Source organism: Cyprinus carpio, chromosome A3 (assembly GCF_018340385.1).
Source record: "Cyprinus carpio isolate SPL01 chromosome A3, ASM1834038v1, whole genome shotgun sequence".
Classification (NCBI taxonomy): Eukaryota; Metazoa; Chordata; class Actinopteri; order Cypriniformes; family Cyprinidae; genus Cyprinus; species Cyprinus carpio.
The window spans coordinates 15,171,209-15,183,200 of NC_056574.1; the positions used below are offsets into that span (position 1 = coordinate 15,171,209).

Consider the following 11,992-nt stretch of genomic DNA (forward strand, 5'->3'; position numbering starts at 1 on the left):
AAGTTTTATATCGATCTCGACTTCGTTTTTCATTTACATAACTTCCGGCATAAATTAATAAATGATTGTCATTGTAAGATAAAAAAAAATGAAGCTCGAATCTTTTTGGTTTAATTTTGCCACGAGTTTAATGCATAAACAAACCCGCGTGACCATAGTAACCTGAGATTATCAGAGATTGATCAAATATTTTTATCCATCCCACAGTCCGTTGATCGTGTCTTTTTATGTAATATATGTGCATATAAGGCTTTTATTATTTTTATCATTATATATATATATATATATAATATATCCAAGTGGATGCTGCACACTGCTGGTGGTTGAGGAGAGACCGCCACATGATCGTACAGCGAATTGGGTGTACAACAATACATTATAAAACGCTATATAAATGCATCATTCATTTATTCATATAGGCTAACCGTATATAATAATTGATAATAATATTATATTAAATATGGCTATATTTTTATATTTATTGTTATGCCTTATTTCCCCTTTTAATTCGTGTATTGCTTACCTAATTAACGTTCTTTGTTAAATTAGTGTTTTCATTTACAAATGAAACTAGCGAATTATTCATTTATAATTCTAGTATTTATTATTATAGGGTTATTGTTAAATTCATCCTCTAAAGTGCACTTTAATGAAAAGTGTAATGAAAAGTAGCAATATTTTACATATGATTTACAGTTTATTTTAATAATTATCAAAAAATATAAAAGGTGTGCATTATAGTTGACACCTGGATGAACAGTTAACAGTTGTTTTCATGACTGTTAGTCATTCTCCTTGCATGCTATTGACCTTAGAGAAGTGTATAGTAGTTTCGCATGTAACTTTAGAGACGGTCCCTAGATTTGCGAATATCGAACGTCCAACGTCAAGCCAACTTTATGCCAGTAAAATACTGCACATCGAGAGAAATAAACAACAGATGTGCATGGTAACAACTTCTTTAACTTGAGCAAACGCTGCTAATACACATATACATTTGTTAATAAAGTTAATAAAACGAAACCATGCATGGTTTTAATGCTAGTGAATAAAATGAAGCGATCCACTCGCATGCATCTGCTCATCATAACAGTACCTGGATCAGTGAGCTGCGTCTCGGGCCGATGACGTCATTTCCAGGGAGGCATGTTGTACACGCCCCTGCCCCTTGACTCCACCCCCACGTCAAAACAGCGCCACAAAGCGAGACGCGCAGAAAAAATGAGGCGCACAGGAAAAACTGCAGCGCAAGCTCAAACTAGACTGACGCGCAAAATAAAATCAGTGTTGCAAATAAAATTGTAGATATGACCATGGAAAATATGCATTGCAAAATCATTGCTTTCGCGCGCGGTATCATTTATGTTTTGCAATTCTTTATATTGTTTGCAAAAAGCAAAATTATTTTCCTCAATACTTTAATTTTTGTTTGCAAAACTTTATTTTCTTTTGCAAAACTTTATTTTTTTGCGTATATATGTGATATTATATTGACTCCATAGCCTGTTGCCCAAATTTTGCAATATTGCCCAAAGTTGCCCAGCAACACTGCTCAAAAAGTTGCCCCATGTATCATGAGCATGACAGTTGGAGGGGCGTGTTTAAGGATGTTATATTCAAACCCAAGCCATCAAACTGATGTCATCAGAGTAGGTCTGTCATTTCAGAGGGGAGGTGCATTTTCAGATTTGGATTAAAGATTACGAAGGCAAACTATTTATTTATTTATTTATTTATTTTTTTGTGGATTGACTTGCACGGAGGAATTGTTCACAACAAAAACTGTAGTGTGCTAACAAAATAAATGACAATTGTGTTTTCATGTGTACTTTAAATGACGTCGCCGACTTCCTGAAGCCAATTTAAACATCAAGGCCTTGATAGACTACAGTAATATTTACACACACTTATCTAGCAGTCACAAAGGGTCTTACCATGGACTTCTGTTTAGAGACACAAAGATTATGTATATTTAAGTAAAAGTTAACTCTTAAATAATTAAAGAAGTTTAATCTGGTTTAAATTTAATTAAATTTTAGCTACTTCTTGAAAGGTAGTTTTTAAGTTTATAGTTTTATGACCATAAACTTCTGAGAACATTGCAGAGATATTCTGTCTGACAACCACATTATATCCATCCATACAGCTCTGTTGGTTCTATATTGGTTCAAACATGGTTACACTGAATTTATTCAACACCCAAAATGTAAAAAAAAAAAAAAACATGAGCTCCCTCACACGATTTGGCCAGATTTAGCTCCTGCTACAAGCTTCTCATAGAGTTCGATACAGATACACAAACGTGTGTTATTACAGAAACACGGAAACTTATAAAAACATATCTCTGGCGCGCGTTGAATCTTGACGTGGGAACCCAGTGGACAAATCAGCGAGGCTGTTTGCGCGTTTTACGCGACGCGGGCAAACTACAACGCGTCCATTTTCAACGAAGCTGTCAAACTTCAAACGCGTCTGTTTGTCACGGCAAGTTCACGAGAGTCCAAACCATGCTGTTGCAGTGTAGTAGAAGGCAATGATAGGCTCCTGGTGTGTTCGCGCCGCTCGAAGTGCAACAGCTGCTCTAGTGTGTTTATGAAGAGCAAAGTAATGGAGAGGTTTAAAGAGACGCGTCTCGTAGTGTGTTTGCTGCTCTCTCTGACGCTCAGCGTGGATTTGGGATTCGCGTTCGGACAGAAAAAGGACACCGAGTTTACTTTCCTTCTGCCTGCCGGAGCAACCGAGTGCTTCTTCCAAACAGCCACTCAGAACGGCAGCATGGAAGTGGAGTACCAGGTCAATAAAATATGTTAAAGTATTTCAGTTATTTCGTTTAAATTATTTAAATCGATAACCTGTTTGAAATGAGGCCTCACTAGTCAGCAAATTTGAGAAGTAGAAGTAACTGTCTAGTTTTTGGTTTAGGCTATAATAGTTTTTGTTCAAATATAATTTATCATTTATTCGTAAGATTCTTAGTAACTGCTGCATTACATTGCAGTTTTGCTTAACAGTCATGATCAGGAAGTAGCAGGACATTTCCATTTACTGGTTCATGTTTAGGTCAAAGTGCATTTATGAATGACTGTACTTATGAAGTCATAGGCACAGTCTCCTGTGATCATATACTAATATAACATGAACAGCTTGTGCTTGTTTCTTTCTTTCTTTCTTTTTTTTTTTTTTTAATGTGGCTCCTCTCTGAAGCTCTGGTGGGACGTTCAATATTATTGAAAGTCAATTGCATAGGCCTACCGAGGACTTGAGCAATCCTCATTCAGTCCTGTTTACTTTAGGTATCACTCACAGGAGCTACTGTCTTTTAGTTATTCTAGTCCAGTCCTGTGTTGGGTTCTTTTCTCAGAAGATTCACTCTGCCGCATGTCTGGGGTGTGTTTGTGGAGCCATCCCGCTTTACGTTAAAAACAGGCACAGCTGCGGGACATCTGACCCGGCCCAAAGCTCATTTCTCTCTGCCAGAAGGATCACGCTCTCTCAAGTGCTGCATGGTTACTGTTTGCCACACTTTATCTCTAGTAACAGCACACTGACTCATCAATGGGCTTCTTTATCAGTCAGTGGAAGATAGGAGGTCTCTAATTTGAATCTGGGAAAAAAGGACATGTGGTAGAGACAGTCATAGTAATGGCAGGGGTTGAAGTCTTTAGTAGTTTGCAGAGAAGTCAGTGGAAATGGTATATATAGTATATATATATATGGCAGGGGTTATATATATATATATATATTAGTAGTTTGCCCTCCACAAGATTGACACCCCTGTCCAAACAGTGGTTATTATTTATGAACGTGTAAATTCTGAGTGAGTGAGTAAGTGATGAGTGAGTGATAGATTCCTGAAGTGGATATATGATAGTAAAGTAATGATATGTATGTATTATATATGTTTTTATGAACTTTTGTACGTAGGGCCTATAAACATCTACCTGTCCAGGGACTGCGAAATTAGCATTTTTTTGACACATGACATCCTTCTTTTTTAGACTAATGTTTAAGATGTGCATTGTCCCGTGGTCTGTGCATTGTCCCTGATCAAATAAAAATAAATTCAAAAATTCTCTTTTTTTTTAAACAACATAGAACCCAAATGCACAAAAAAAGAGAAAAATCCAACCTTTTATTTAAGTACATTACTTTGGTGGTAAAAAAAAAATCACACATTTAGAGACAAAAAAAACTTGAAATCATGTGTCCCACAATTATTGGCACCCCTAACAATTCCGCTGAAAAATTTTATTGATTTTTTTTCTGTAGTTGCTAAAGTTGGTCAGGGTATCTAGGAACTTTTAATTAGTAATTCATGACCTGGGGTATAAATATGACGTGACACAGAGGCCTTATTCTCTTACCCATTTGTCAACATGGCAAAGACAAGAGAACACACCATTCAAGTAAGGCAGATGTGTGTCGACCTTCATAAGTCAGGCAATGGCTACAAGAAAATAGACACTCGCCTTAACTTGCCCGTATCTACAGTCAGAGGAATCTTTAAGAAGTTTAAAACAACTGGAACAGAGACAAACAAGGCTGGAAGAGGTCCCAAGTTTATCTTGCCACAACGCACAGTGAGGAGGATGGTAAGAGAAGTAAAAAAAAGTCCTAAGCTCACTGTCACAGAATTGCATCAAAGAGTGGCATCTTGGGGTCACAAAGTCTCCAAAACAACCATCAGACGCTCTCTACGTGCCAACAAGCTGTTTGGGAGGCATGCAAGGAAAAAGCCTTTTCTCACTAACACTCACAAACGTAAACGTCTGGAGTTTGCTAAGCAGCACTGGGACTTCAACTGGGATCGTGTGCTTTGGTCAGATGAGACTAAGATTGAGCTTTTTGGCAACAAACACTCTAAGTGGGTCTGGCGTAAAACAAAAGATGAGTATGCCGAAAAGCACCTCATGCCCACCATGAAGTATGGTGGAGGATCTGTGATGCTGTGGGCCTGTTTCTCTTCCAAAGGCCCTGGGAACCTTGTTAGGGTGCATGGCATTATGAACGCCTTTGAACTACCAGGACATTTTAAATAAAAACCTGATGGCCTCTGCCAGAAAGCTGAAGATGGGTCGTCATTGGGTCTTTAAGCAGGATAATGATCCAAAACGTGGCAAAATCTACACAAAAATGGTTCAGCAGTCACAAACTCAAGGTCCTCCCATGGCCATCTCAGTCCCCAGAACTCAACCCAATCGAAAACCTGTGGGGCGAGCTAAAGAGGAGAGTGCATAAGAGAGGACCCAGGACACTGGATGATCTAGAAAGATTGTGCAAAGAAGAATGGTCAAAGATCCCTCTCTCTCTGTTCTCCAATCTTGTGAAATGTTATAGGAGGAGATTAAGGGCTGTCTTGTTGGCAAAAAGGGGTTGTACAAAGTATTAACATCAGGGGTTCCAATAATTGTGGGACACATGATTTAATTTTTTTTTATTTCTAAATCTGTGATTTTTTTTTTTTTACCACCAAAGTAATGTACTTAAATAAAAGGTTGGATTTTTCTCTTTTTTTGCATTTGGGTTCTATGTTGTCTATAAAAAAAGGAGAATTTTTAGAAGTCCACGACCACATCTATAAACACATACAGTGCCCTGCCACAATTATTGACACCCCTGTTTAAGATGTGGCGTGGACTTCTAAAAATTCTCCTTTTTTTTTTAGACAACATAGAACCCAAATGCAAAAAAAGAGAAAAAATCCAACCTTTTATTAATACATTATAAAAAAAAAAAATATCACACATTTAGAGACAAAAAAAACTTGAAATCATGTGTCCCACAATTATAATTATATATATATATATATATAATCTCCTAATTATTATCCTGTTGCACTTGGGTACACGTCACGTTAAAGAAATAAAATGGGTTGTGAACACCGTTTCATTTACAGTATCACCCTGCCATTAATACATCTGTGTGTCTGCAGGTCATTGCAGGCTCAGGGCTGGACATCGGCTTCACTCTGATCTCCCCGAGCGGGTACAGACTGGTCTCTGACTTCAGAAAATCAGACGGCATACACACGTAAGCTTCACATCCCATAGTGCACATAGGCAAACGTTTACACATTTACTCATAGTTTCGGACTGTCATAACCCACAGTATTTGCAAGTCCTCTGCTGCAAAACTGCATGCTTCCTGCAGAGCTTACAGTGACCACAACTGAATTTACAGAAAACAGTTGCCTGTTTACTGAATGTGACTAGGTAGTCAACTGAAAAGTAATGCTTTTTAAAGCGTACTTAAAGGGTTAGTCCACTCAAAAGTGTTAGTTCTGTTATTATTTACTCTGTCATTCCAAACCGGTTTGTATGGAAGCTTATTTTCTTCACAAAATAAAAATATTAAAAAGGTAATTGCGGCTTTATTTTAAATAACAATTCTGACTTTTTCTAAAAAATGTGAGTTATAAAATTGCACTCGGAATTCTGATGTTTTTCCATCAAAACATCAGATTTCCGAGAAACGTGAACCGATAATCTCATAATTTTGACTTTTGAGTTCTGAGTTTACATCTTGCAATTTGCATTTATTTATTGTATTTTTTTTTGGGGGGGGGTTGCATATACACCTCACAATTTTGACTTTCTCTGAATTCTAAGTTTACAATCTTGAATTTTGACTTTGTTTCTCTGAATTCTGTTTACAATTTTGAATTTTGACTTTTTGTTTCTCTGAATTCTGAGTTTACAATCTTGAATTTTGACTTTTTGTTTCTCGAAATTCTGAGTTTACTTGCAATCAAAAATTTAGTTAATCTTGACATTTTTTTATTAGAATTGCAGGATGTACTGTCAGAATTCCAAGAAAACAACTCAAAATTGTAAAATCTGAAAATTGCTGTGAGATGGCAACTTGCTATTGACGCTTCACAAAGACCCGTCCTCCTTAGTTTCTGTTGCTGCGTCTGACGAGCCATGGTGCTCTCAAACTACACATCATGTTTTCATGCAGTGAAAATTCACGGAGCAAAGAGGACACTGAAAATGTGCCGAAAGACAAGACAGAGCAGGTTACTCTTCGTGTGAAACAAAGCTTTCAAGTGTCAGCTTTCAAATTTTGACAGTTATTTAATAAATTCAACAATAAATACCATTTTGTGGCTCTTTAATCTGTAGTGACAGATCACTGTAGTGCCACAGTTCAAGCGGCCTTTCAACTGATCCTCTCTCATTGCCTGTCAATCACACTCCCGGTGAAGGGTGAATTGCAAGATAAAAATGTGCAATTCTGAAAGACAAATAAATAAATTCTAGATTGTGAGGTATAAACTCAAAATTGCAAGAAAAAATGTATGAGAACTGTGAGGGGGAAAAAAGCAGCAATTAACTTTTAAATATTTTTAATCTGTGGCAGAAATAAGCTTCTTTAGGTCTGACTATGAACACAAGATATTTTGAAGAATGTTTTTTGTGTGAAAAAAAAAAAAGAAAAAAAAACTTTTTTATGATCTAATATATCAAAAGTTGTCTTTAAGTCATGATATGTGCATTATAGTAATCTTGCTTGGGTGTGTTGGGGGTTTGCTGTTAGGGTGGACCTCACTGAGGAGGGCGACTACAGGATTTGCTTTGACAACAGCTTTAGCCATATTTCAGAGAAGATGGTGTATGTGGAGGTGATCGTGGATGGACCAGAGGAGGAGGATGAGGACGACGAAGACTGGGATGCTCTGGCTGAACCAGAGGACTCGCTGGAGTACAAACTGGAGGATATCAGGGTACACAGATCATATATCCCTTCACACATCTGCCTGTATCCAGTTTACAACTTTTGTAGGAAGTATATGTGGATCGTGTGCATGATAAAGGTTCCAGGTTGTTTTTATTATTTTGATAATTTACAGTAGGCTTTATTAGGGTTAGAGAAAAGCTACCATGACTGGTATTTTCACAATGTTTTCAGAACATTTTTTAAATAGTTGAATGCAATTAAGAAAATTATTTGCAGTTAAAATTTTCCTCAAAGTTCTAGTTTTGGCACTGATCACCTGCAACCAAAATGCTATGTTATAAAAATGTTGTGTGGGAAGCTATGTTTCACTCATGTTTTTTCTCACCGCACAGGACTCGATGGACACTGTGCACAAGAACCTGGAGCGAAGCCGTCAGCTGCAGACGACGCTGCGGGCGTTCGAAGCCCGTGACCGTTACCTGCTGGAGGATAACCTGTGGCGGGTTTCTTTCTGGTCCAGCGTCAGTCTGTTGGTCATGGTCAGTGTGGCCCTCACCCAGGTCTACACGTTACGCAGATTATTCAGTGACAAACACAGAGTTCGAACATAGCAGAGATGAACTGGAGAGAAGATGCTGGAACACTTTGTGCACTGTTAACAAAACATACAAACTAATGGATTCTGGAAATTATGACATGCGGAAACTCTCAGGTCCAAAAAATACCCCTCTAGTTTATGTCAGAATTGAAGTGTTTAGAGCTATCAGTGAATCTGAAATCTTGGAGCTTGACCATGTACCATTTCTCACAGTTTTAATGATAAGAGTTTTCTTTAGAGCGCTAACACTGCTGAACACTAAATTTACTTGAAGTACTTTAGGAACATTTGAATGTAATTTTGTACTTGACTTTTAAAATACTGTGATTAAAATAATTTATAAGAGTTTTGAAATAAATAACATTGCGATTGACATTTATTATGGATTTATATGGCAGTAAAATAAAAATCCAAGGGAGTGTTTTGCTTTGAATGGTTTTATTATACAGCACATTAGCATCTCATTTGGAACAAATGCAGCTCAGTCGTATGTGGCATAGCAAGTGCAAATGCAAAATGAATTTAAAACTCATCTGGGTTATTCATCTTACATTTGTAAGTCAGTTGCTGACTGAAATGAACTGAGTTATTACTGTATTGTGGGAATCAGAATCACATTGTTTTATAACAATACTTTCAAGATTGTTGCCATTCATCTCTTTGTTTCTACAGGTTAATCTGTAGGTTAATTAATTTTCAGTGTTTCTTATATTCTTCCATCACCATGAAACAATATACAAGTATTTTCATTAAACAAGAAGCCTAGTAAAAATTCTGTACAACCTTAAACTACCTATAAATAAGAGTCCCCAGAGTTCAATGAAATAATTCACAGGCATGATGCTTAGCTAATGACATCATTTATTTAGTAGAAATTTGACACTTAGGTCATCATTGTAAACCAACTTATGGGAAGTTGGGTCACATGTGCCTTGCTAACCAATCATATTCTGGTCCTGATCTGGCAGGAGCCACCCACTCCCATAAAGCATTGCAGATTACATGTAAGATCCCCTGGATGCATTCAACTTTGCTTTTTATCCCCTTCTCTTTCTAACTTCCCTTCATCTTGTTGACTCAAATATACGTCATCGCTTCAGTGCTTGCTACTGTTGGAAACTCCTTCATCTTGTTGACTCGAATGTCTAAAGCTGTTTATCATTTGAATTTCTGATAATCAATACAGTAAACGGTGTAAGAAGAGGAAGAGGGGACGTGCTTAGGGAAGTTTACCAAAGGGTGTCTAAAAGTGTAGTGGAGCACACTCTCTGTTGTAACTTTGTAGGCCAAAACCTGGAACTAAGTTCGCATTTTACCACTTCGGTTCGATCACATTGAGGGTTTTTGATTGAAATAAGGTCTGTGGTGAACACAAGCTCATGTTTACACATTTCATTCTATGGCATAAAAAGTAAATACACAAATGGTTAAATGGGACTAAATAGTTAAATGGTTGTTGGGGACATTAAATGTCATCGCGCCAACTCATCTACTCACGGTGACACTGAAGTCATGTGACCCTGGTGTAGTTAGTTTCTAGCCTAAAATATAGCTTTAAAATTCAGTTGTGTTCATGTGTGAAGAGTTTTATGATGAACCAAATGTGTAAGAATCATAAGCTTTTGTTGGTAACAGAGTTTATTTTTTTGTAGTAATCCAAAAGCCATTGGAAAAATTCTATTTGGCTTTTGTCGAGGGAACCAGGGTTATGCAAACTCATGGGTTGGCCTACAAAAATACAGTACATCATCACTGCAGCACTCTATTTCTTCTATACCTTCGTAAATATTTCTAAAGTTGTGGAAAAAAAGTTAATTATACAGTTTTAATACGTACAATCAGTGACTCCAAGTCAATGGTTTCACATTGTAACATTATATCAGATTCATCATTATTCACAGTGCTTCATACCTGGTTTTGTTTAAAATCAAAGTTTTTAATGTTGCAATTCTGAGCTGGTTTGATTTGGTTCAACACTTAGAACTTTATCTATTTAATCTATGGAGAAACTGAATTGGAAAAACTACTTCTAGAATCAAGACCACTAAAAAGGTAAGTCAGCACCTTTTCAGGTCAAGATGAGAGAAAAGTTCAAACAAGACTGTGTAAGACCAGTCAAATTTTTAAATCGCATAGTAAAATTTAAGTTGACATTTTGTCATGATTCTTCCTTCCGTATCCTATAGAAACAGGCATCATGTCCTCATGGTGCTGTAGAGCAGCCATATGGTGATCCTCCTCCAGAGCACCGGATCAGCTTCACCATTAGTTCTCTGGCCGTCGGGGAGGTGGACGTCTGTTCAACAACCGCAACCAAAAGCACAGATCAGCAGTGAGAATTACATTTGCATCCTGTACAAAGTGAAACATGTATGTTTACAGTAACTCTCTGATGAGCTATACTGGGGTTTTCATTATGATCGTAGAAGCTGTGAATGTGGAGGGAGAGTTGGGGGTAGATTAATATCTCAAAATTTGTGAAACTGCTTATTGCAATGTAGAAACATATGATACTGAAAGAAAAGCTGATAAATATGAGCTGCACATTACTCATGAAATTACATGGTGATAATAAAAAACACTGGTCATTATTCAGATGTGGTCTTCTGTAGAACAACTTCTTTTCTTTTTTTTTACTTCCACTAAGGAAACTTGCTCATGAGTCATATGTAAAAGGTTAGCTTCACAGAGGAAGAAGCGGTAATGGTTCAATATATCCTGTTGAGACCCTCAACTCTGCAAATGTGACTCATCAGCTCATTACACGGGTAATTCTATAATAGCTGGTACATTTGGTGTCCGAAGTCATTTTTTTTTTCAGCTTTTTTCAAATGGTTACATTTAATTATTTTAATAATTTGTTACTTATTTTTATGAATTACAAGATGTTAGTCAATAACAATATAATAATTTGTGTAAAAAGTATCTTAAATAGCTCAAAATCATGATTTCTTGTTGTCCTAATGAGAATGCATTTTTTTCCATCATGTATTGTGTAATCAAATTATTTTATTGTACTTTTCTTTTTGTAATATTTCATTCATTTTATATATAAAAGCCCTAAATACTAATTTACTTAATTCTACAACATTAAAGGGTTACTCCACCGCAAAATGAAAATTTTGTCATTAATCACTTACCCCAATGTCATTCCAAACCTTTAAAAGCTTCGTTCGTCTTCAGAACACAATTTAGGATATTTTGGATGAAAACCTGGAGGCTTGAGACTGTCCCATAGACTGCCAAGTAAACAACACTGCCAAGGTCCAGAAAAGTATGAAAAGCATCGTCAGAATAGTCCATCTGCCATCAGTGATTCAACCGTAACGTTATGAAGCGACGAGAATACTTTTTGTACACAAATAAATTTTTTTTGCCATTTTGGCAATTCTGAGCAGTACGCAGGCGGCGTACGCTCTTCTGTGTCAGCAAAATGGCGCTATGCTGATTTGGAGAGACACAGAGGAGAGGAACTGTTGAATAGTCATTACTTTTTGTACCCGAAGAAAATGAAAATATTCTCGTCGCTTCATAACGTTACGGTTGAATCACTGATGGCAGATGGACTATTCTGACGATGCTTTTCATACTTTTGTGGTTGTTGGTGTTGTTTATTTGTTGGTATTTTGGACAGTCTCAAGTCTACCGGTTTTCATCCAAAATATCTTAAATTGTGTTCCAAAGATGAACGAAGCTTTTAAAGGTTTGGAACGA

General features: G+C 36.8%; 1 protein-coding gene across 1 annotated transcript; it reads left to right on the forward strand.

Annotated features, from left to right (window-relative positions):
• Nucleotides 1-2,350: 2,350 nt before the first annotated feature.
• tmed1a (transmembrane p24 trafficking protein 1a) lies at nt 2,351-9,286 on the forward strand. Its single transcript, XM_019097767.2, has 4 exons — nt 2,351-2,793; nt 5,933-6,030; nt 7,540-7,726; nt 8,073-9,286. Exons 1-4 carry the CDS (start codon nt 2,593-2,595, stop codon nt 8,289-8,291), a joined length of 705 nt encoding a protein of 234 aa, XP_018953312.1. The 5' UTR covers nt 2,351-2,592; the 3' UTR covers nt 8,292-9,286.
• Nucleotides 9,287-11,992: the final 2,706 nt, after the last annotated feature.

Excerpts from the sequence above, each read along its gene's own strand:
- tmed1a (XM_019097767.2), top strand. The coding sequence starts at position 2,593 with ATGAAGAGCAAAGTAATGGAGAGGTTTAAAGAGACGCGTCTCGTAGTG. Across the intron at positions 2,794-5,932 it reads GCATGGAAGTGGAGTACCAG|GTCATTGCAGGCTCAGGGCT; the intron begins GTCAATAAAATA and ends GTGTGTCTGCAG. Across the intron at positions 6,031-7,539 it reads AAATCAGACGGCATACACAC|GGTGGACCTCACTGAGGAGG; the intron begins GTAAGCTTCACA and ends GTTTGCTGTTAG.